This window comes from Pseudorca crassidens, chromosome 7 (genome assembly GCF_039906515.1).
Source record: "Pseudorca crassidens isolate mPseCra1 chromosome 7, mPseCra1.hap1, whole genome shotgun sequence".
NCBI classification, from domain to species: Eukaryota; Metazoa; Chordata; class Mammalia; order Artiodactyla; family Delphinidae; genus Pseudorca; species Pseudorca crassidens.
In genome coordinates, this window is record NC_090302.1 from 67,514,135 (window position 1) to 67,540,508 (window position 26,374).

At 39.6% G+C, this 26,374-nt stretch overlaps 1 protein-coding gene and 1 long non-coding RNA gene across 4 annotated transcripts in view; one reads left to right on the forward strand and one right to left on the reverse strand.

Annotated features, from left to right (window-relative positions):
- Positions 1–17,967, reverse strand: part of LOC137227861 (uncharacterized) — a 112,015-nt gene extending 94,048 nt beyond the window's left edge. The window contains exon 1 of the long non-coding RNA XR_010945032.1: positions 17,753–17,967. This is a non-coding gene — a long non-coding RNA (uncharacterized lncRNA). The remainder of the gene's footprint in view (positions 1–17,752) is intronic.
- A 36-nt stretch (positions 17,968–18,003) lies between these two features.
- ADAMTSL1 (ADAMTS like 1) overlaps positions 18,004–26,374 on the forward strand; it is a 470,685-nt gene continuing 462,314 nt past the window's right edge. For 2 of the 3 annotated variants that reach the window (XM_067744472.1, XM_067744473.1), the window contains exon 1: positions 18,004–18,224. In XM_067744472.1, the coding sequence (XP_067600573.1) occupies positions 18,162–18,224 (63 nt within the window). In that variant the 5' untranslated portion in view covers positions 18,004–18,161. The remainder of the gene's footprint in view (positions 18,225–26,374) is intronic. The other variant, XM_067744474.1, reaches the window with a different exon arrangement.

The following is a 26,374-nucleotide window of genomic DNA, read 5'->3' on the forward strand; positions in this document are numbered from 1 at the left end:
TTAAAGGTAATTTTTAAAACCAAACATTAAACTACTAATTAAAAAAAAAATTTTAGAGCAGCCATGCATGCAGGTCTCCAAGTCTCCTAAGCAGCTTATAAGATGCTAGGCAAAGCTGAAAGGGCATCTAGCCTACTCTCCTTCTTCAGACAAAGTGTCCTTCAACTGATCCAAGCAGATGAGAATATAATCGATTTTTTTAAAGCATTTTTAGGCATGGATCCAATCTAATAAAAGTTACCAATCCTCTTCCCAGGAAAAAAAAATGTTCATGTGTATACATATACCCACAGCATTTTACATTGAACTTGGCAAGGATCACCAAACCCATCCATGTGGAAGGGGTTGAAATAGCCCCTATTGTAAAGAAAGAGACCCCAAATCCTTGCTAGGTAACTCACTCTGTTTTGGATAGTTTATAACCTAAAAATTCTTGTCTCTAACTAAAAGCCCTCCCATTTCAAATTTTTCTCTTCATAAAGGTCATAAAGAACAGTTAGTCACAATTACCTTTCATATTCTTGAAGGCCATATTAAGCCACACCTTGGATGTGTCTTCACCAAGATAAATAATCTCAGCTAAGTAATTCCAGTTTGGCTGTACCTTTTCTCAGAGGCCCTATTATTCAATCCTTAATCATCTTGGTTGACTTCCTCTGAATAGTCTTCAAGTTTTCCATACTCCTCTGAGATTATGGAGCCTATAACTATTCCTCAGACAGTAGCAAAGTTTTACCTAAGAGGTCTTCCTGCTTAACAAACCCACTATCCTGAGCTTGGTGGGTGCACCCTTTTCCTGCCATGTTGGAAATCCTGCGCTAACAAGTTGCTGCAGATTTCACCCGTGGTACTCTTGATTGCTTGGTCAACTAGACTTTCCTTTTGGGATACATGATATCTCTTTAGCAGCCCACCAAGGTTGCAAGCTGCACTCTTCAGCCGTATCATTTCCAGAACTCCAGGGGCCATCGTTTACAGCTTGTACGATGGTAAGTGGAGGCCCTTCCCTTAGTACCTAATGCATCCATTTAAAATAAACATCTCTGAGCAACTTCTACTACCTAGATTTCTTTTCTTCAGTTAATACATGTCTATTTCATTTTCTTTTCAAGTCGAAAGACTTTTAAAATAATGGCTAACTAAATATCAGTGCTCACACCTACTTGCTTTAATGTCCCTGGAAACTCTGGCTACCTTCTTGTTCATTGAGATATTGGTTCAAAGGTCCCTTCAATGACCAGTGAAATTTCAGTTCTGTGCCCCAACTCCACCATGAGGTCTCTTCTGCTTTCTCTTTATCATAACAGTTACCACTATCTGAAATTACCCCGTTCATTTTTTTTGTTTATTTTTTTTTTCACACCTTTCCTCCTGACTAGAGTAAGCACTGCAAAATCAGGGATTTTATCTGCTGGTCTCATTCATCCTGTAGCATCTAAAACAGTCCCTGACATACACTAGCCCTTCAGTAAACATGTGTTTTGTATGTATGGTTTTTAAAAGAAACTCTCCCATCCCCTATTTACCACACTTCGCAATCTTTAAACTCCATGTCCTTATGAAAAACTTTTATTTTTCCATATACTTCATGTACACAATTACTTATTATGTTAGGGTGCTGTGGACTGTCCAGTTATTGAGCTAACTTTGAGGTTTTACTTTAAAGAAAAAAAAAGTTTTGATAAATAAAAGGAAATGGAAATACTGACTCATCACTTAAAGTAAAATTGAATTACAAGAAAAAAGTTTTATAGACATATAAACATACACCTAGAAGAAAAGAGAAATTTCCAGAGGAGGTGTTTCCACTGCTAGAATACCCCTCCCTGTCCTCCAGAAGCCACTGTGGCTTCTGAGAAATCCTTTAGACAGAAATACAGGATGCCAAAGGAGAAAGAGGAGTGGGAGAAAGCTACAGGGCTTCTCCTTTCCTCTCAGGATGGAAAACAATTTCCTATTTGCACTTTTCTGTATGAATATTATGCTTCCACCAAATGGTTTTTAAAAAATCCTTTGGCTGGCCTGTACTCTAACTCAGGCTTAATTACACTCAGGCGTAGCCAACATCCATCGTCCAACAGGGACAAAACAGGGGATGCGCTTGTGTCTCCAGTCAGATCCATTAGATGGAAGAGGTTGGTCATAGACCTAGGCTTCTGGTGTTCAAAATCAGTGGGTTAGTTTGGTACTTCTTTCCTCTGAGGAAAGAAACCTTTCTATTCAAACTCTACCTCTTTTCTGTGATTGCGAAGGATGCCCATGAGATCTTCAGGATTTCATAGAAGTAATTGTAGCATTTGAAGAGACTTTAAAAGGCTGTTTCCATTTAAACCAATAGTTTTCAAGCTTTTTTGAATGCGTCCTACAGGAAGAAATACATTGTACCTGGTGACCTAGTATTCATACACCTACACTGAAACACACACACACACACACACACACACACACACCCGTCTGAAATAAAAGTTTCACCAAATAATATTTACCCTTACTATAGGAGATACACTCAATATTTTCTATTCTACTCTGAACAACTGCTTTTTTTTCCCTTTATATTTAATGCTGGTTGTTACACACTAAATTGATTTCATGACTTATTAGTGAATCACTACCCCCAGTTGAAAAATAATGCTTTAACCATTCTGCAGAAGGCTGAACATGGGATCTGATCGCTTTACATAGTTTGGCCTTAACCTTTCATGACATTTGGTGTCTTCTTTTATTGGGGCATCAATTCTCAAACTCAGTTATGGTTCATGATAGGCTCTCCTCAGCTTATTTCACAAGATTTCCAGAGCATCCTTAAAAGATAAAGACTTTATCGAGGCTTAACATACTATGAACAAGACTTGAGCCAGAATAGGCTGAATCAGTGAGGAGTATCTGTCCAACGATAATGAAAATTCTGAGTGAGTTACCAAGACACTACTTCCCCATGGGTGATTTTTTTTTTTTAATCCAGAGTCATAAAATTTTAGAGCTGGAAGAGACTTTAGCAAATCTAGTCCAGCCCTTTGATTTTATGACAAAAATATTCCCATGCCCATTCTGAGGAGTTCAGAGCATGAGTCTCGTTCCCTTATCAACAATATTATAAAAAACAGTTATTTGCTGCCATGAGCAGATATATTTTAAACAAACAGAAATTTTATGTTTTAAGAAGTAACACAGGACTAAGTTTTTTAGTATTATAGAAATACTAGAAATAATAACTGAATTGTAGAAGCCTTACACGCTTCTGCCTGAGACAATAGTCTTGTGGGCATGGATTTTCCATTATTTAGACATTCGTCAAATATTATTTGAGAATGTAGTATCTGCTTTCAAGCAGCTTATGTTATCGTGAAATATAAAATGCTTGTTTTTTATATTACAAATTATGTTATCCAGGAAATCAGACCTCATAAACAATGCGTCCTTTGTATTTCATTGGATAGACTTTATTAGTGTTTTATTGGACATATTTGCTGTAGTTTCTTGGCATCGACCTAGACCTTTTGACTTCAAGTCCTCTGTTGTACTTTGAACCCTACCTCACTAGTTATTTTATTCATTAATTCAATAAATATTTACTGACTACCTTAGCTCTGTCACGCACTATTCTAGACCCTGAAGTTACAGAAGTGAATGGGAAAAACCAAGTCTCTGCACTCCGGGAACTTACATACCAGGAGGGCCTATGATGAGTAGAGAACCCCGCCCCCCAATCTGGCTTAGTTCATCAGACTCCTTGGGAAAGTATTGAACTATGTCAAATTAAAAAAGAAAAAATTTGATTCCCAAATCTCCAACAGAACTAAGGAGATGAATGTTTAAGAAGTTGGATTCATTGGGTTATCTAAAAAGTTGTGAGCTCATTAGCCCACATTGCTGGGTGTTTTGAAGAGCAGTCCCTAAGTATGATTCTCCCCATTTGATTTTAACCCCTGCAAGAATGATACTGTTAACCAGCAATAATTGACAAAGAAACAAGGATGGAAGAGAGGAATAGAAGGAATGTGGGAGGATATCAGGCTGCAGGGAGAGAAGATATCCTTATAATGCACAAGCAAGCAAGTACCATATTCCAGCTTTGCTGAGAATATTTTTGGAGTCATGACTAGACATAGTAACGAGAAAACCTTCTAATGCTCCCAACTCGAATAGAGTTGAATCTAGCAGAAGTGGGAAGACTGTTGGCACTCTCCTTCCAGAGATGCATTGTTTTGATGTTCTGACTCAAGTCTTAAGCATGACATTTCATGATCGGCTAAGCCACGGAGCAACCACACCCTATTCTTGGCAAAAATATACATCATATTACATTACCAAGGAGAGCACAATGGAAAGTTTTTAAAGTAATAAATAAACACCGTGTCTTATTTGTAAATCTTGTCAAGATTTTCAAGGACTTGCCTAGCTCCACGGTGAAACTCCTGTTTGTTTGTTGTATAAGATGTGGCACGCAGAGTAACTGCTTCAACAACAAGCTCCTTTTCAGTTTCAACTTCTTCGGGCCTAACCGAGGGGGAACTATCCTCTTTAGTGGTAAAAGTAGATCCACGTTTTATGGCTGGAGAGAGTCCAGGGCACTCGAAGTGAAGCAGACGGTTGTGAAGAATTATTTATGGCAGATTTTGTGATGCCTGTGTCGTACTTTGATTTAATAGGGGGTAAAATGAAATCTGAAGCAGAATGAATTCAGTTTCCAAATTTTACTAGGTATACATGCAGGTTTTACACCGAGGTACCATCGCTACCCCCAGCTTCTTTTCATGGCTTTCATTCTTTGCAAAAGTAAGCTCTTCCTTGAACAGACCTGTGAAAATACTACTTCGGATCATCCTCAGAAGTCTCCAGGATAACCCTTTGAAGTCTAAACAGCAGACCTATTCGGCTGTAACACACATGGTGGATGACATCCTTGTCTACGATGAGCAAACTCACGTTTCAATGGAAATCACCCTCCAGAGAAGGAGGAATATAGAATCCTGAAGCAAATGGCACCACGGATTGCTTTTGCCAACTTTTCCTAAAAACATTATGTTGGCCTATGAGTGGTAATATTGGCCATTTAAAGGTATCATACATTGTCATTCTGCAAGGAAAATTAAATACTTGTTTCCAATCGAATTTTTAGTAAGTATAACTTTTAAAACAAGTCTTCCTATACCGCATCCTCAAAGGGAATATTGTGTTTCAAAAAAGAGTGACATAATGAATAAGCAAAATAAATGTTAGTTCTAAGAAACATAATACACAAATGTGCAGATTTTAGTAAATATCAGAATCAAATTTTGTTAAATATCAGATTTTAACCTATATCGAAAAATATTATGATAAAAATATTTAATGCGCATCATCTTTTTCTCTTTGATTTGGAGAGCAAACTGTATCGTTTTGGTTCTTATATCATTACTAATGGACATGTTCAGTACATCATTTTTGTCCATATATAAGGTAGAAGTAGATGAATTTTCCTTGCCTTCTCATTAATCTACCCAACCAGTATCATTATTAAACTGGTATCCCAGAATGAAAGAAGAAATGAAATTGCATTCATTTGCAAAGCAATGAGCTACTTGTCTTAACCTGTCAAACACAGACCTCAGGACTGAGAGAAGGGAGAACTAGAACAAGATGCTGAACCACAATAATGGTCTTTGAGATAGCAGGCAGGGAAGGGAGTAGACACAAGGAAATAACATTCAACTTCCTTGGCCCATTGATTAACAGTTGGGAAATAAATGTAAAGATAAATAAATAAAATAAAAGTAAATTTATAAATCCACACATATATAAAAAGTCTGTGTGTGTTTAAGGTATACATAATATAGGTATAAATTAATACATGTGTATGTGTATAAAGTATTTAAAAAGTGCCTATTATCCATTACTCAGCTTAAGAAATTGAGTGGCACCAAAGTCTTTGAAGACTTTTGTTTAGAAATAAATTGATTCATTCAACAAGGACTTATTGAACCCTTACTTATGTGCTCAACCCTGTACTAGATACTAGGATGTGGTGGTTAACAAGACTGGCATGGTTCCTGCCCTTATGAAGCTTACAATCTAATGAAGGAGAGAGACGTTAAAATTGTAATCACACAAATAAATTTAAATACAAATGAATAATAACTGTGAACTGTGATAGGTCCTGTGCCAGAAGCATTGAAAACAAACAACAGGAAAAGCCAATTTAGACTGACAGATCTAAGAAGGCCTCTCTGAGGAACTTTTAAGATGAAAGTGAGGAACCCTTGGAGTTGAATCAGTAGAAGAATGAGAGGGAGAACGTTCGAGAGACAACAGGAAGAGTGCAAAGGCCCTGGGAGTGCACAGGCCCTGGGAGTCCAGCCTCGTTTACATTTAAACTGAGAGAACCAAATCTAATCTACATATGTGAAAACTTAGTCCAGAGAAATACTTCCCTAATATTTGCTTTCCTTTGGAGTGAGGGTGGCATTTTTGATGTAGCTTTGGTAAAGCTTGTGCTCGCTTTATTTTCTTAACTTATAGGAAATTTAGTCATCAGGCAGGGTTCAACATATCCATGGTCACACTGACTCCCAGTTATAAGGATTAGGAGTTCATATCAGGGCTTTCATTGGGATTGCTTTTACACAGGTAAATTAATATTTCTTTCATATTCTTTTTTCTCTTCCTTAAAAATTTTTGTTGTAGTAAATATGCATCACCTAAAATTCACCATTTTAGCCATTTTTTAAGAACACAGCCCTGTGGCATTAAGTACATCCAAATTATTGTGTGACCATCACCACCATCCATTCCAGAATTTTTCTAACCTTCCCCAACTGAAACTCTATACCCATTAAACATTAATTTTCCACTTCCTCCCTACCGCCAGCTCCCAGCAACCACCATTCTACTTGTCTCTGTGAATTTGACCACTCTAGGTACCTCATATAAGTGGAATCAGTCATGTCTTCAAGGTTCATCCAATATCCCATTGTATGTAAATTCTATGTATATATGTAAATGTGGTGAAAAGCACATTTCGGTTATCCATTCATCTGCCAACAGACACTTGGGCGGCTTCTACATTTTACCTGTTGTGAATAACACTGCTGTGAACATGGGTATACATGTATCTGTTTGAGTCTCTGTTTTCATTTGTTTTGGGTATATATCCAGAAGTAGAATTGCTGGATCATATGGTAATTCTATGTTTAATTTTTTGAGGAATCAAACTTGTGCTTTTTTAATTCATATATATTCAGCAAATGTTTATTGGACTCCTACTGTGTGCCAGATAGCTGTGCCAAACGTTGGGAATGAACAAACACGACACAGACATTGCTTTCAAGGCTTACAGTCTAGTTTGAGTAGTTTATTGCTGTTGTTCTTTCTTTTAATTGTAGTGATGATTTGGAATTGATTCATTAATTTTCTCCTAGCCTTCTTGAGACCAGTAATATATTTGTACAGTGTATGGCAAGAGTGCCCCCATGACCCCAAGCTTCACTAACTTGAGGCTCTGAGCAACTGAGTCAACTAGAACCAGATGGAAATAGTACATTGTCCAGTAAATCAGGTGACTTGGGACATGGCCAACCTCTCCCCCATATGCATTGTCTGTAATAGTAGAAAATCATTTCAGCTAAGTCTAAAATTTGATTAATAGAACCTCTACAAATGAAATTGTAGTATTGTTCTATGAATTCTACTAAGATATTAAATTTGATTTGGGGGAAACTAATTTTTCCATTTGAATGGCATTATACCAATGGAAGTAACATATAAGAAAGAATAATACAGTTCGAATAAGTTTTCTTAAATAACTATAAAGTTCCTCCAAATAACTAAAGATAGCAAAATATAAACCTTAGCAAGGGTAGAATAGGCTTGGAAAGCTTAATAAATCATGATGGTAACAAAAATGAGTTTAGTCCCCATAAGGATAAGGAAAAACAGTGTTTTCATCATCACAAAATCATTCTCTTATTCCACCATCTCCTTCAGAGTGGTGCATAGCCAGCTCCCAAACACATTGAAAAGTTGTTTAGAATAAAATTGCAGTGTAAAACAAAATAAAACAAAACCCAAACCACTTACATGAGATTTTTTAAAATGTGAAAATCAAGGAAAAAAGATAAAACCATAGGCTGAGGAAAGATTTAGCCCCTAAGGCCAAATTTTTATTCTGAGCTTCCTAGTAGCTAAAGCAAAGATGGAAACTCAGGGAGTTATATTACTCTCATTAACAAAAAGATAAAACCTACCAGCCTGTCAAAGACATGCTTTTTGTACTTGACCAATATGTGCTGAGAATTTGCCATGGGAATTCTTATATAATTGATCTATATAGGCAAAACTGTCCTAGATAATTTTACAAGATCTCAAGAGTATTTCACATATACACACTTCTATGTTAGCCATTAGTCAAATCCAGGGGCATAATGTTTATTCAGAGAACTGTTAAGGCAGTTCTGAATGAGACCAGTATGAAATGGGCCAGGCTTGTAGCTTTCTGATGGTCTAAGCTGACAGAGGACTATACTGTATAGCTTGGCCTCTGTTTGTTTGATAGTTTTGCAAAGTCCTGCCCTCCATAAGTTATGTTAATACGTACCTGTTGTATTAAACACATTCTCTCATAGAAGTCTGGAGGTAGGCAATCCAGGAGCACTGTGATATTCCAGAGTGTCGGGCTGTCAGGACCCTGTCTCTGGGGCATCACATCCACTTAAGGTTATCTCAGTCCAAGATGGCTGCTCCAGCCTTCTCATCATCATTCCAGCCACAAAAAGGAGGAGAGAGTGAAGGAGGAAATGCTCTTTTCTTTTAGGACATTACTTGGAATTGTACCCAAGACCTCCATTTACATCTCCTTAATGAGAATGTTGTCACATAGTCACACATGGCTGCAAGAGAGGCTCAGAATGTCTCTTTTCTGGGTGGTACTGTGTATTCATTACCAAAGCAGAAAAAGAATGACAGATATTATTTAATATTTCTGCCGCAAATAGGTTATTTAAAATATTCTTTCCTTTAAAATACAGGCTAGAGTTTAAAAACCAAGATGATGAGAGCGGAAGTAAATGTATATGATTACAGTAAACATTCTGCTTCAAAGCCATTCTATTTACAATGCTACTGACAAGAGCGTTTCTTTTTTTTTTAATTTATATTTTATTTATTTATTTATTTTTGCCTGTGTTGGGTCTTTTTTTTTTAAACATCTTTATTGGAGTATAATTGCTTTACAATGGTGTGTTAGTTTCTGCTTTATGACAAAGTGAATCAGTTATACATATACATATGTTCCCATATCTCTTCCCTCTTGCGTCTCCCTCCCTCCCACCCCCAGGTGGTCACAAACCACCTAGCTGATCTCCCTGTGCTATGCGACTACTTCCCACTAGCTATCTATTTTATGTTTGGTAGTGTATATGTGTCCATGCCACTCTCTCACTTTGTCACAGCTTACCCTTCCCCCTCCTCATATCCTCAAGTCCATACTCTAGTAGGTCTGTGTCTTTATTCCCGTTCTACCCCTAGGCTCTTCATGACATTTTTTTTTCTTAGATTCCATATGTATGTGTTAGCATACGGTATTTGTTTTTCTCTTTCTGACTTACTTCACTCTGTATGACAGACTCTAGGTCCATCCACCTCACTACAAATATCTCAATTTCGTTTCTTTTTAAGGCTGAGTAATATTCCATTGTGTATAAGTGCCACATCTTCTTTATCCGTTCGTTGCTGTGCATGGGCTTTCTCTAGTTGCGGCGAGCAGGGGCTACTCTTTGTTGTGGTGTGCGGGCTTCCCATTGCAGTGGCTTCTCTTGTTGCAGAGCACAGACTCTAGGTACTCGGGCTTCAGTAGTTGTGGCTTGCGGGCTCTAGAGCGCAGGCTCAGTAGTTGTGGCGCACGGGCTTAGTTGCTCCACGGCATGTGGGATCTTCCCGGACCAGGGCTCGAACCCATGTCCCCTGCATTGGCAGGCAGATTCTTAACTGCTGCACCACCAGGGAAGTCCCCGGCAAGAGTGTTTCTATCCCAGTCCAACTGATAGAAAGTGAGGGGGCCACAGAAGGAGAGCTGGGGCGGGGGGCAAAGGAAAGACATGTAACCAAACACCAAAACCCAAAACTAGGACTGTGTGACCATTTTGATTAGAATGTACCTCTCTAGAGCAGACCATGACAAAACCTGCATAGTCGTGTGCCTTGGACCTTGCTGCCTCTTTATTTTGTACATCCTAGATGTGCCCCCACTGGCCTTACTCCTCAGAGTATTGTCAAGTGATATGTAGCAAATTTCCCTCCTCCGCTCTCTGGCCTTAAATGCAAACATACCTCCAGGCCAGGACTTGTGTGCCTTCCAGCGGCTCCCAAAGGCTTCTGTGATTGGCTTCCACTCTACAATCATGTCTAAGGAGGGGGGGTTTTCCCCTTTAGCCTTGGAACCCTATACTTTCCATAACTACTAGTTTCTGTGCTGGGAAACCAATATTGGATTTTAACTTCTAGGAAATGCACATGTGAAAAAGATAAATCTCTGAATTCTCTTACCTGCTTCTGCCAATCACACCTCTGATTTTCCCCTCAGGACGCCTGCATTTTAGTCATGTTTTTGTTGTTGTTGGCTTGTATTCAATTCTCTACGTTGTTATCCTTTTTTTTCTCCTTTGGCTATGCTTACCAAGTTCCATATTCCTCATGAAAGTCTTCCAAAGAAAGGCCTACCACATTTTCAAGTAGGAAAGAGAAAACATCCAGTTTTACCCACAAACCTCATGTCCTTTTCAGAAACTGAAAAAATAAACTGTATTATAAATTATTTTCAGTTAGAGGCTCTTTTTTTGTATTTCACTATATGATAGTTTTAGATATTTCTTTGACAGTATTTATCATTGTGATAGGAGATAATCTTTGTAACTTAACAGAGAAACTATGCATCTAGCTGGTGTCAGCAAGCTATATAATGGGAATAAAATTGAAGGCTGCACAATGATCTATTTTATTTTAGAGGAAGAGTTCTATGATTTTCCATAGTTTAATTGCTGTTCTGAAATTCAAGTTTTATTTCAAATGTCATCTACATTTTCCCTTAGATTTTAGAGACTATATTTTCTTTTCTTTTGTAATTCTGCTTGCTTTTCTTCCTCTTGTTTTTCTTTTTTCCTGCTACCGTATCTGTAGACATAGCATATGTTAATTAATGCCTGTATTAATTTAACAAATGTTTATCTAATGCCCATTATGTACAAGGCTTTGTGGAGGAGCTGACATTGTCTACATCTTAAAGAATAAAAAGGATTTTTAGAGAAGCAGAGGTGGCAGGAAGGATCTTCCAGGCAGAAGGGACAGGATGAACAAATATACAGAAGTGGGAGGATTTGGAGTATTGGAGTAAATCAGGTATTTCAATTGGTCTGGAGCATGACTTTCTATTATCCTGGGACAGGAAGCAGGTCAGGGAGGTCCTTGAATGCCAGGCTGAGGAATTTGGCTTTTGCATTTTAATCCTGCTGTCTCTATATTGTCTATAAATCTGTTCACACCCCTTCACCTCTTGTCTGGCTCTGGGATAATTATTTTATCTGTAGAGGATGATGTCATGGAAATAGTATTGAACTAAGAATCAAGGGCCTTGGATTTATATATTACACTTGGGTTTAATATGTGACTATTAAAACCATAATTCAAACCTTGAAGATTAAACTGATGTCTCTCTATGTCAAGAAGGCGATGAAAGACAGTTTGTCTGTTGCCAGAATTCTCTATTTATCATGCCTTGCACACAGTAGGTGCTTAATAAGTGTTTTGTTGACTCTAATTCAATAACAAGTCTCTGAGATCCATGATGTAACCCCAGCAATGTAGAAAAAGGAAGAACAAGAACCACCAGTTTGAAGGTGATGAATAATTCCATCCTCCCAATGCAGTTCAGTGCTCTGTTAATCCGTTTGCTTACTTGTTTGTTTATTTGTTTTTTCCAGGGAGGAGGGTGTCCTAGAATTAGAATCTAAATTATGATAATGATTTTATCCCAGAATTTTATTAGAATTTTCAAGCACACAGAATAGTTGAAAGACATGTACAATGGATACTCATATAGCCACCACCTAACTTGGTAAAGATTTATCGATTTCTTATTTAGTACCAAGCTCTGAGCCAGACTCTGCAAACCCCTCGCTCCACTGCCCACAACAGCCCTGCAGTCCTGAACAGTAGTCTCATCATTTAACAGCTTAAAACAAAAACCAAACAAACAACAAAGTGGGTTCAGGGACTTTCAACAATTTATGTCCTTAGAGCCCTGCTGGTAGTAACTAGAACAGCTGGGACCGTCTGGCTCCAAATTCTGGGTTCTTTCCCCTCCACAAAGCAGCCACTAGAGTTCTCCTCTGCTGCTGGCCAGGGTCACAGATTCTAACCAAGTCCCTACAGTGTGAGAAGCCCTGAATTAAGCCTTGTAGACAATAGGAAGAGATGTAAGCAGAGGCTCCTAGTGCTTCAGGAAGCGAGAGGTGAGTCAAATCAAATTTTAAATTTCGTCGCGCGCCTTCCATATCTAACATGCAGTGCTAGACACTTTGTAGGGGGAGATCACTGAGTATGGGATCTGAGACAATGGGACAAAGAATTTAAAAAACGTATCTTTACCCTATAAGCAGCCTGAAATAGCGGGTCAGCGTGAGTCAAGCATGGGTCTCCTGTGTCCCTGCTTTCTCTCTGTTTACCGTGTTCTCTTCGCTTGCACAGCCTTTCCCTTTTTCTTTGCATCCCTAAAAGTCTCCTTAGATCTCAAGGTCTTTTTCAATTTCTGTTTTTTTCCATTTGGATTCTTATTCCTCACTGAGTCCTCAGACCAGCAATGACCTCTCCCTTCTCTGAACTCCTGTGGCCCTTTGCTCTACAAAGAGGCAGTGCTGTCTAGTGGTTATGAACACAGATGACCTGGGTTCAGATCTTGGGCCTTCCCCTCTCTGGGTATGTGATCTTGACAAGTAATTTAATTCTCCATGCCTCAGTTTTCTCCTCTGTTAAAGAATCGGTCTAGGTTTCTGTAAAGACAACAGAATTTACTCTTGCTAATTTAAGCAGGAAGTGTTATAAGGTATTAGTTAACTCACAGAAAATTGGAATTGTCAGTGAAAAAGACTAGTTTGAGCTTTCTGAAGATTCTCGTGCTACTGTGCAGTTGAAGTTTACCAAGGGAGCTGCTGCCTCTTCCATAGCCAGGAAGTCACCTGCTCAGTGGAAATGCAAGGGCTGCATAGCCACACACCCCCTTCTCTGATCCAGCTAAAAAACTGCATGTCCCAGGCCTGCCTCTTGACACCCACAAAAGTAATGACTGATTAGCGTGGTTGCAGGCAAGCCACATTGCTCTGTAGCCATTTTTACAAGTACAGAGAGCAAAGCATGGTCTCTGCCTCACTTCCGCCTTCCAAATCTTAATGGGAGTGCTTCCGAGTGGCCAAATCTAAATTGCATCCATATACTCTGGTTTCTCCTCAAATTGTATAGATGTTTTGCCCTTTTAAAAAAAAACTGCATCCGGTATGCTAACTGCAAGGGAGTCTGGGGAATGTAGTTTCTAGGTTTCAGGCCTCTGCGTTTCAAGAAGGCACTGGGTGATGAATGTTGACAGCTAATCTACCTGAAATAACATCCGTATGAGGATAATGCGTACCTATTCATAGGGTTTTTGTGAGGATTACATGAAATAATAAATAGAAAGTACTTAGAACAGTGCCTGGCATGTAGGAGACTCTCAATACATGTAGCTGTTTTCGTCAACTTCTCAGAGAGTTGTCCAGAGGAAAGTCAAACAACCTTAGATAGAGCTCCAATTTCCCACCTGCTAATAAGTAACTATGATGAACCCACTTATCAAGAAGGGCACCAGTTTCCCCATCTATAAATTGAGGATAGTAATCACTCTCTACCTGATAGAGTTTCTGTTCATATCGCGTTAGGTCACGTGTGAAAGATGATTTGAAAATGGTAACGAATGCTCCAGTTGCTTGGGTGTTAAATGGCTATTAGGTGAATCGTACAGACCCCTGCTCAAGTCCCAGCTCTGCCCCTGAGACTAGCAGTCGGCTTCCAGTAGCTTGATCTCATTCATCCTCACTCTGTTTCTTCTCTCTTTAATTTTCAGAATTAGTCAGGGGAATCAAACCACTTCCACACATGCCCGTGAGGACAGTAAGACTTGGGTGCTGCCGTAGCCACCTCCTTCAAGAGGGGAGATGAGGCCCTACCCAGCTCGCCATCACTTCCCACCCCTGAGTTCTTTCCAGAAGACCCTCTGCCCTGTCTTGACCACAGTCACTGCAACTAGAGGGCCAAGCGAGAAGGCCCAGCCTCAGGAAGAGACAGGTGGCTCCGGAGTGAACGCTGTAAGGCACTCTCCCCGGGGAGAGAAATTCCGAGAGTTGAGCTCACTCTTTCCTGCCATAAAGCACACTGAATGTTAACAGCTTGCTCCTGTCCAAGCTGGTGTTTTTTAAATTAAGTATTGTTAAATCCATACCATTTGGAATGATGCTTCAGACAGCTCTGATACTCCCTCTCTTGCTTCTGCTTTCGTTTCACCTAATATATTGTGCAGGGGGCCCGTCACCAGTATTACAGCAGCTGGGGCCGCCACCACTGCTGCTGCGGCGGCTGCTGCCGGTACTCAGACGCCGGCAGACGGCTCTCATTTAGATACCTGGAGAGGAAAAAAGGAACGTGGCCAACGCCCTGCTCAGATGCCCTAAGAGGCCCTTCCCAGGCTGCTGCAGTAGGGATCTCGATTACCTAGGCTTTTATGTTATTTTTCCTTGGCACTGAAAACGGTTTTAGAAACGACAAAGATGGGAGACAAAGGAGTTGTAGACTAAAATAAGAGACTTTCCATTGTCAGGTAACATATACCCACCATAAAACCTGGGTAGCCTGCCTTCTGTTCTTTTGCCTTTACTGTAAACGTCCCCCTCCAACCAGTAGGACACCACTGTCAACATCTGCATACACACACACGTATACACATACACACCTACACATACATACATATATACATATATATTTACATATATGTATATGAGATGAAAGTGATTTAGAGTCAGAAGACCCTGTTCAAAGGCCATTTCTAACCAGTGAGGCCCAAGGTAAGTCACTTAACTTTTCTGAGCCTCAGTTTCCAAATATAGAAAATTGGGTGAGTACTTAGCCAACTTCGCAAGTAGTCAGAAAAGTCGAATGAGGGCTTCCCTGGTGGCGCAGTGGTTGAGAGTCCGCCTGCCAATGCAGGGGACACGGGTTCGTGCCCCGGTCCGGGAAGATCCCACATGCCGCGGAGCGGCTGGGCCCGTGAGCCATGGCCGCTGAGCCTGCGCGTCTGGAGCCCGTGCTCCACAACGGGAGAGGCCACAACACTGAGAGGCCCGCGTACCGCAAAAAAAAAAAAAAAAAAAAAAGTCAAATGAGATTGTGGGTATAAAATCATTTTGTAAACTTTAAGGAGAGTGCATAAACTTTGGAAATTTATCAGAATTAACTCATCCCCCAAACTTATCCCAATCACCATAACGCAACTTGATTTTGTTCTTCTTTTTCTGAAATTACAGTCAGCAGGGAATTTGCACTGCAGGGTGTAGTGCTTGACTGTACAGTTGCTTTTCCTCATTTCTCTGGAAGGGAAACGCTACTCACAAAGGGGCCAGAAGCTTGACACATTGTGGCGGTCATCCTCTGAGCATTCAACGTATGGCTGAGGGCTTGAATTAAAAATATGCTATTCAGTGACTTCATTAAGGTGACTATCTTGCTGGATATTGACATGTTCATCAAACCTCCAAGGCAGAAATCTCTGACTCAAAATATCTAGCCAGTGCTTATTTCCAAAGCAGGAAGGAATCTAGACTAGCATAGAAGTGGCTACCGATTATTCTCTGACCATGGTAACTTGTTATCTATTCTGCTACAAATGGCACTGTATCATAATCATTCTTGCTACCCTTCCTTTTCCCACCACCTGTTCTTCCCTTCGGATCCTCCTGATGAATGATGTTTATGTGTGAAGAGGGAGGAAGTGGTATTAGATAAAATATTCCATGTTTTAGAACGAGTTGAAACTCTTTAGCCACTGACACTGACAGAAGAAGAAAACCCGTGGCAGAAAGTTCCAGTGTGTAAAAGAGAGATATATAACACAGCTTATGTGTGAAAGTTTATTTGAATCAAGCCATTTTTAATAGGATGAGGATTTCAGATAATGCCGGTCAAGCATTTTTACATCTCCTCCTGATTTAGCTTGTGAGCATTAGCTAGTTTTTGAGAGATTTGTAAAACTAATCTTTCTGAATGGGAAAAGCATACTTCAAGAGTAGGACCTCTTTGTTGTGGATTTGTACTATCCATCTTTCTAGGTGGGGGAAAAGGTGGGTCCTTATATGCCCTGACTTTCCTAATAGGTTGAAAATGGGATTTTTAAAGCTCTTCTGTCTTTCATTGATATTCCATATGAAGTCTGTAACCTGAAGTTGAACAACCTGCTTTTCTCCACCTTTTTGAAAAGCAGCACTGCAGGTATGTATAGAAGCAGAGCTGCCTGTATTCACATGCCTGTAATGGCTTGATCAGGTTTTCCATATTTGAGCGTTTCATGCCTCTTGTCAGTATTTTTTTTTTTAACCAATGAAAGGAAAGAACCTTAATTCTAAATGTCTTCTACCTTCACCCTGTATATTTCTGGGCTATCAGGAGATCTACAAAGGAAGAATTTCCTGGTGACACTCCTGTGGAAATGTAAGGCCAAGTTTGCTATTTCATTCTTTCAAAAATTCAATGATTTCCTTAACAGATAAGGTGAAAGCCATCCTTGTTTGACACTTGACGCTTTTCTAAAGCTATAATAAAATCCCCCTCTATTAGAATTCAATCTTGCTTGCTGGTGGTTTAACCAGGCTCAGAAGCTTCCCGACCTTCTCTTTGCTGTTGCTGGCCTGGCCCCGTCATCATTTCACTGATCATCAGTACTTCCTCCAGGGCTGGACTGGATGGGGACGGTCATCTCCTCATCCAAGCTCTTGCAACAGTAGAAGGAAAAGGAGGCAAAACTCCCTCCAGCCTTTTCTGCTATATTATAGCAGCTCTGATAAAGGACGTGGATAAGGAGAAGGCTGAAACTGTTGGTTAGAAGGTTTAGGGATTAACTGAGGATTTAATTCACCCTTTCTTTCCCTCCTCCTGCTAAAGCCGATAGTTGAGAGTTGGCACTGTGTCAAGACCAGGCTGTTCCTTAACCCCAAATTTCAGCCCCACACATCTCAAGAGTCTTTGCTAAGGGCTTCTTTTTAAACAGGGGATCTAAATTTCTAATTGTGCCTTGAGCTTTCGTAAACCTGGGCTATTTTAAATTGTCACTTTACAAAGAAGTAACCTGCTTTTTTCTTCTCCTTCAGATCAAGTCGTTACTACACAAAGTAACTTATGCCTCTATTTAGGCTTAGTGAGGAACTTTCAAAATTTTATACAGTCTCCCTTTTCTAAGTCAAGGGGGAAAATAAAGAGGAACTTTATGGAAGAGGCATAGAGCAGTTGTACAGAACACGTTTAAAGGGCACATTAAGTCAGTTTTTGTCTCTGGTTCTTTCCCTTTATGGCATATGTTATATATTGACAGGGATTAAGTTTCTCTCCTGAATGGAACAATACAGAGTCGCAGGGAGCTACTGTACTTTACAAAGCAACAGGCACCAGCACAAGCAAACGGCACAAATAGAAATGTATCTCACAGAGAACTAACCAGGCTAGTTAACAGCACAGGGCTCTGCTTCATCTTTTGCAATTCTGCATCGTTTGCATTTCTCTTCTGGTTCTGCTGCGCGCTCCTCCGCTCTCGTTTCTTTTTCGTCCTTTCCTCCCTTTCTCGCTCGCACTGTTACACTTTCTCTGTCCCCCTGGCTTTGTTATTCAGCATGTCTGATTAGCAGGAGCCTGATTGGCTGGCTGCCGGCTCCGAGAGAGATTCCATTCAGCTTACCCCCCACCCATCCACCCACCCACCCACCCCTCAGTCAGGAAATGTGAGCGGGGCTGATGGAAGCGGATAGGCAGGACTGGAGTGTTAGCACCAGTACTGGATGTGACAGCAGGCAGAGGAGCACTTAGCAGCTTATTCAGTGTCCGATTCGGATTCCGGCAAGGATCCAAGCATGGAATGCTGCCGTCGGGCAACTCCTGGCACACCGCTCCTCTTTCTGGCTTTCCTGCTCCTGGTAAATGCCTTTTCATTTCAATACATCGCTATGGCCATTTAGTCTGGGTGCTGTTGTGGTGGTGTGTACGTGTGTGTATGTGAGTGTGTGTGCCTGTGTATATCTTTCTCTTCAAACGCCAGGTAAAATAATTTACATGATTTAAAGAAAAAAAAAAAGCTTCTTGCAGAATTTTAACCCCAACTTCCCAAGCAAAATAAAGTCTGCAAGACTTTGTGGGATTCGTTAGAGGTAACTAGGAATACTGAGACATACTGAGACATGAACTTTGGGACATACTGCATGGAGTTTGTGAGCTGAGGGCTGTATAAATGGTGGTGGGCATGCTTGGAATTTAGGTAACAGATGTCCTGAAATCAAACTCACTCACTGAAGTGTTCCTGGAATATTTTTGAAGGATGGGCTGTGAGGGGCTTTCCCCCACTACCTTTTATGGGTCCTCCTTCCTCTGTGCACATGTGCTAGGGAAACAGGTAAAAGAGGGAATGAAAGCCTCTCTGTGGCCAACCCAGATTATAGCTCATAATTACGGCAAGTCATCTGCGGATACAAGTTAATGCTAGTATTTATGAATTGAGGATTATGGTCTTTGATGTCAGATCTGCTTTTGAAGAAGAAGAAAGTGCTGACTTTTTGTGCAGCTTCTTTCCACAGTCACAGTGATAAGATGCTCTGCTCTGGAACGTCAGCACACACTGCATTTTTGACTCGAAATAAATGTTCCGTTGTGACTCATACTTGGTTTTATGGGCAGAAAATGAAACTTTACTGTCCAAAAAAAATCTACACTCAAAATATTAATAGCAATGCACATTTTTTTAAAACCAGAGTGTTCTGGGCAGGCAGCTTCGTAAACCTCATCTGAAGGTTTGATTCCAAAATTTGCACACACTGAGTCCAAACAAACGTGCTTGTAGCTCTCCCTGTCGCATGTATGGAGAGCCAGCCCTTCCTCAGAAGGTAACCAGGCAAGAAGGGAAAAAGGGAAAAATGCAACGCATGTATAGGTTGCATTGATTCATCGAAGATGAAGGGATGTTTGTTCTGATTAGACTCTGACAAATTTGATCTGCACTATAATTTTGAAGAAGGGGAGCAAGCTATTTAAGCACAGATTTTAAAACTCCAGGAAGGCTCATCATCAGAGAGTGATTAAATATGTTAACAATTCCACTTCTGATTTGCATCATTGTAGCCAAGAAGTCGTAATGCTGCATTGCAAAAGCTGTAAATATAGAAGTATATTTTCAAGTTCTCATAGAAATTTAAATGCAAACTGAACTTTAAGTATGAATGGACTGTACGTTTTTAGCTGTTCTGAGGAGTATAAAAAGCAGAATGTTTAGGTGTGCTTTATGACGAGTGGGGCAAGCAATTTATGAAAGGTGTCTCATTTTTTCCATATGGGACGTGTTTCTTATATACACGCCATTGGTTTGCCTCATCTTTCCCTCTTTGTATTTTTTTTAAAAGCAGGGGTTATTTTCGCATTTAATTACGTCATGAAGCAAATTACCGGTACACAGTACTTTTTTGGTATCTTCATAAAGAAGTATGATCTCATTATACTTTGGAAAAACTTTCCCATTCAGGAATAGATTGTTTTGCTACCCACTGGGTAAATTGCATTATATTTCTCTTTGATATCTTGAATATTCATATATGTGTTTGAATATATAATGACGCTTATATGGATAAGAAGGAGTGTTTGCTTATTTCAGATTTGAAACATAAAACATTTCATTTAAATTACAATAATTGTATTATGAGGATAAAAGGAAATAAGACCCAGGTTTGCTTTATACCTGTATTTAAATGAATTTGGATTCTGAGAGTTAGGCTAGAAAAGAAAGAACTGCCTGGTGAGCGCCAAGATACATCCCTGTGCAGAGTAATAACAGCTTTAGTAGTACCTGCCATGTACTGTGTGTCTGAATGTGCCAAACACGAGGCCAGTTGTTTGAAAAGCATTACAGTGAATCTTCACGATAACCTTGCAAATAAAGCATCTTTAAACCCATTCTACAGATAAGGAAAACAGCTTATATTTGAACTCAAAGGTGAAATAATGGAGAGAAAATAACTTGTTTGCTTTGTACTGTGGTTGTAAAATGTTTAGCAGTGATGGAAGAAATGACACAGGTTGGTCTGTAGTCTTTGTCGGAGGAATTTAGGCTTTTTGCCTCATCTTGGCCAATAAAGATGTGTACAGCATTAAGGGCACTTGTCACACTTGCTCATTCACTGTCCCATTTAGCTTTTGGGCCAAAAGTAAATTATTGGCCCAAGAGAAAGTGACGTCTAGCCTGATCAGTAGTTGACTTAGAACCGGAAGTGTGACATTTTCAGCTCAACCTTTTGTCTGGATCAGGAAATTGAACTGGGTGGCTTGTTTTTCCTATAATTGTTTTATACATTATAAGAGTCTGTCTACTCTTAGAATTAATTTAAGCAATTTTTAAAGATTCCTTTTTACTTACTTGGAAAACAGCCTGTTTGTTTAGTGGCAAAGCCCAGTTTCTACTTCAAAACAGCCTTCATATCACTGATAGCAGAATCGTCTGTATCATGACTTTGTTCCTGAGCGTATACAAATATTGCATGCTGTTCACCCTCAGTTTTCCCAAAACCCTTTCCCACTGGAGCATTACTCCTGAGACAATGAAGTGCCTGTGTCTTTTATATCTATTTTTGGTCACCACCCACATTTTCATGCAAAGCTCAAACATCGTAGACTTCTTTTTTTTACTCCGGACACAGTAGGACAGTAGTGCTGAGCAAGAGATTTTATTCTGATATTCAGGTCAAAGTAAGCCACATAACCCAACCTTCCCCATCTCCCCACCCTGCTCCCCTTTTCCCTTCTCCCTCCTTTGTCCCAATTGTTTAGCTCAAAAGGAATGTGGCAAAAACCATGACCGGCCATTGACATATGTGTCCATCCAAACTTGAAGTCAAATCGCTTCTTGTCAGAAAAGCATTTAATCAAATTTGCATTTGCTTTTTGTTTCTTTTAAGTGGTTTTAAGCTGCTTCGCCTGCTATTGTGGCGGTTGCAAGGGTAGCACTCAGAATTATAATAAAGTACATGTGTTTTTCTGTTGAATTTCTTTTTCTTCTCTGCACTAATTTATACGTGGAAACTAGTCAGACACAATAGCCCATTCCTTTGGTCGCTCTGGCACTCTCCTCCACTATTATCCAAGTGGATCTATCTTGGATGGCGAGAAGCACCATTAGCTTGTGGAATGAATGTTAAATCCCTTATTTACAGCAGACTGTGGCCTGCTCCAATAAGTGTGTGTGTGTGTGTGTGTGTGTCCGTCCATGTCCATGCACAAACACCTTTCTATAACTGCTTACATCGATTTCTTACTCTTATGCCTACATTGTCTTTAAGTCAAGCTTAAGGATATTTCATGTACACCTGGAGAACATAGTGAGGCGTTTCTTTAAACATTATTTATTATTTACTTCATGTTTTTGTGACTTTTTTGTCTAGACATGGTCAGCTACATTTTTATTTTCTCCTGTTTTTAGCATTTCAGTCCGTTTCAGGACGACTTTCTGGGCCCCGTTATTATTGTCATGTGAACCAGTTCTATGGCTTCATATAAGTTGAGGGAAGTATGTCCAATAGTGGTCACTAGTGAACTACAAAAGAATCCTGTTACACCAGGAAAGTTTTTCCTTGAAAGACTCTGTGGATATATTAAAGACTTTTGAAAGAAAGAATGAATAAATAAATGTATTTGTGCATTTATAGGAGTGTTAATACATGTTGGCCCCCCTTTACCAATATGTATGAATAAAATGGAAAGCAAATCTCTAGCAGACCACATGGTAGGCTATTATTCAAACTTAGGAGTGCACAGAGTTCATTCTTATATCTTTATAACATTGTGCAATTTTCTGTGCAATTTTAATCAGTGAAGTGTGGTTAACCCCCGTCCTTGCTACTCCTTTTTTAACCCAGTTTGTTGGTCCATTTTGCACAGGATTTATGTTTGCATGAAACATGGTTTGGTATTTTGGTTCTCCCCTTTATTATGGCTTAATCAAAATATAATCTTAAACTCATTCAGGAAAAAACACAGAGTCCTGTGAATTTCTGCATTTCCCCCAGAACCCGGTAGAATGTGTTGTATATACAGGCATCGTAACCATTTGTGAACTAAATTCAGAGAGCAAAGGATGTAAAGAGACTCACATGATTCTCTAATTCTCCACATGCTTGGGGTTTTCTGACTTCATGTATAGATCTCGTTTTTTTGGTCAAGTGACAGCTCTGCTTTTAATTTGTCTATTTTAGGTTCCAGGTCTAATTCTGTAAGTTTCAATCTACCCTTCCCTCCTTGTGCATATTCTACTGTTTCTTGTGGTCTCCTGGGTAGAGTGACCCAGAAGTGACCTCTTTGTAGCAGGAGGACCATAGTCTCTTCTTGAGTGAGAGCATTCCTTGACTCATCATGAATAACCTACTGGTGAAGCATGTTGAGATAATCACAGGAAAATGTGTCTAAATCGAGTTTGAGAGTCTTGCTGTTTTTACTAATTTTCTTCATCTAGAGAGCTGGCTTCAGACTGTGTTTTCACCAGAATGAGACAAGTTCATGTCATCTTCTGTCTGCATCATAAAAGCCATACCATGTGGTTGAATTTTGTCTTGATTGGCGGGACTGGCCCATGAGCGGCTTAGGACTGGCATAGCAGAGGTGATGTAAGTCCGAAAGGATCCTAATTGAAATAGGCCAGCAGAGCTGTGTGGGGAACCTGCTTGCTGACTGGGTATGCTGTTGCTACCAACCCCTTCTTTCCATGAGCTCAAAAATAAATGACTAAATCTCCCCAATTCCTGAACTTCAAGATTAAAAACTACGTTGAATAAAGCGTAACTGTTCTGGTTTCTTCTCCCAGGGACTTTGCTAACTGGGAGCACCCAGCATGTAGGGCAGTTAGACGTTTTCTGGCTGTGTGTAGATGTCCCAATGGTAGTAGTCTGCAGACAACAGTGACCTCTGGCTTTTTGTTTGTTGTATTTCCAGAAGCTCAGTATTTCTAAATCAGTTTGAATAGTTTCCTATACTTGTTAATAGTCTCTCTTCCAGTCATAGAAATATATCTTATCTCAGTAACTATTGTAACCTTTATTTGAAGAAAATACCCCACCCTAAATTCCACCAGTGTATAGTCAGTATTTAGTAGTTGTTTGTCAGAGGCGTACATAATTCACTGTATTCTTGACAATATTTTTAAATGTAATTTCTTCTAGTTCTTCCTTGTATTTATTTCTCATACTGTACTTAGGTTTTTGTCTAGTCAACAAGGTTGTGGGTGACAGCAGAGGGAGTGACGTGTTTCTCCTACCTTTATCAGAATGCCTGGTCTCAGTAAATGTTGTTGAATGAATGAATAAATGGATGAATAGGAATGACTTGGTAAGAAAATATAAGAAAAGGGTAAAGCACAAGTAGCAAGGGGAACATGTGAACATCCATTTCACATGTGGAGCATTTCACCAATTCTGGTTTTAGTAAGACCAAATCAATAAGCCTGATACATTCAAAAGAGAAGATACATACTCTGTTTTTCTTTCTCTCCACACAATGAAAAACAATTGAATGCAGATCCTTTCTGCCATTGTTAATTAGAATGAATTTTTCATGTTTCATATCTTTTTTTTAAATCCATTTAGTTCTCAAGTATTTTTTCCTTTTACAAAATTTGTCCTCAGGAAGAAAATGATACTTATATTAGCCACAATTTTATAAAATTGGAAGGTTTCTCATTATAGCAGAGATAATGTTGTGGATTCACCAAAAATTCATTTCTCTTTACTACTGGGCACGAAGGTAAACTTTATTTCACAGTTTTCTCTGTAATTAGTTGGTGCAGTATGATTGAGTTCTGGTCAATGGAATGTCGTTAGAAGTGACATAAGGCACTTCTAGGCCTGACATCTCCCACATAATCCTCCAAGTAAGCAAGAACTCTCTTTATACACCTGCTGGATGCAGAGAATCCAGTAAAGAACTTCAAGACTCTAGGAAATAGTCAAGCCACCGAATGGAAGGCCTCATCCCTGAATGGCTGCATGGAGCAGAGCTCCACACCGCCATGCCAGCCAGTCTCACAGAATTACATTTGTGAACATTCGCTTAACCACGAGCAAGCAATAAACCCTCGTTGTGTTAAATCACTGATAGTTGCGGGAAGGTGTTCTTTGTCATACTGAAAACCTTTTTAAATAACATTGCTTCACATTTAGATGAAATGAATGCTTATAAGTAAGTACCAATACCACTTTCCATTTATTATATGAAAAAATTAAAATAAGGACATGCCATGTCACCCTAATGGTGGTTTAGTCTTTGTGGTTTGCAACTTATTGTATACCTAGAGTTCTCTAAGTACTTGCAGGTATGTGGAAAAATCCTTTTTTCAAACAAAATCCAGGAGTAGGTGGAGCAGTAAGAAATAAGGGGGGTGGAAAAGGCAGGGCTGTGGTAAACAGTTGGAATCCCATGGAGCAGAACAGGACCACACAACCTGGCCAAGGACACAGAACCACACAGACCCAAGGGGAAGGCAAAGAAAACAGAAAAGGATACCAAGAAGCAGAAACTGAGGCACAACACCAATGCAGCTCCAGAGATGTCAGAAGATAAAGGAGTGAACAAGTGACAGAGAGGGGAACAGACTCATACACGCGTGCGCGCGCGCGCACACACACACACACACACACACACAAACAGAACTTATAAAGTAAGACACACTTCTTGAGTATATCTAGTCTCAATCATCTTTGATACTTTTTTCTAGGAGGTGTCCAGGTGTCAGGAAAGAGCCCCGGTTTTAGAGTGTGGCCATCTGGGCTCTAACACTGATTCCAGCCCTATGATCGTGGCCCAGTCACATAACTCGCCGAAGCTGTTGTCTCTTCATCCATGCACAATTGTCCATCTCTCCTAACTCTCCAGGATACCTTGAGAGGAAAACACAGCATTAGATGTTGAAGTGTTTTGTCAACTCCAAAGTACTCTAAAATTTCAAGTGATTACTTTCATTCGTGTGAAAATCACTTATCTGTCACCAACTGTATACCCAACACAGAGCCAAGCTCCATGGAAGATAATTTAAGGCACAGTCCTTGCAGTGAGGAGCTTGGAAGGTTGCTGGACATTCTGTTGTCAATTTTTTTTTTTTTTTAATTTTCAAAAAACTCTTCTGTAGGGAATAGTTTTGTGATGTATATAATTACTTTCAATTACCCCACAAGATGGCTTATTTTGCTCTCCCCCCTCCTGCTTAGGCAGTGGCGATTTAATCCTCTCATCCGTGTGTAAATGTAAATTATGGCTTCCCACAGATTATCAGTGTATTATCTTCATGGATATTATCAGTCAGTATTTGACTTCAAACAAACATTAAATTTTTTTCCGATTTCTATAGTTCAGAATATCAATTCGTGCAGCAGAACACACTATAACAGTGTCTTAGTTAAGATAAATTCTTTGGGAAGAAACTTTTCTCAAAGCAAATATTTATCATTGCGAGAATGATCATTAACTGTGTGCGACCAATATCTAGGGAGTTTTCATCTGCCCAGCATCATTGGGGCATCATGATGGCAGGCTTCAATCTTACCTAGTTTCTACTCCATTGTGCTTATTTTATAATAACCAAAATCCAGGCAAAAAATAAGCATATTCCATTTGGAATTATAATTCTGTAAGTGCAATTAGTATAGTAGGTTGCATCTCCCTACCTCACTAGATTTTTATCTAAAGGTCTTATTAAAATAAGTTAATTACAAAAAACCCAAAAGGCCTTGTGCATGGAAGGGGGGGATAGTTCAGAGAAAGGGAATAGCAGAGAAGTCATGCCTGTGAGCGTACGCCATTTATAATACTGGAGACTTATTCCACTTCTGAAGCAAGAAATTGCAGGACTCTAATGGTTTCACCACCTGTGAATTATTTGGGTGCACGTCATAAGCGGGTTCTTTCTTCTATTTGTTTAAAGGAATAAGTGGTATGTTCGCCAATTCTACACTACATTAACTTTCACAGAGTTTCCATTTTCATCTTCATTGCTTTTTCAGATTTTTTTCCAAAGGTTCTGCCCTTCTCCAACTAAACTTTTGGGTAT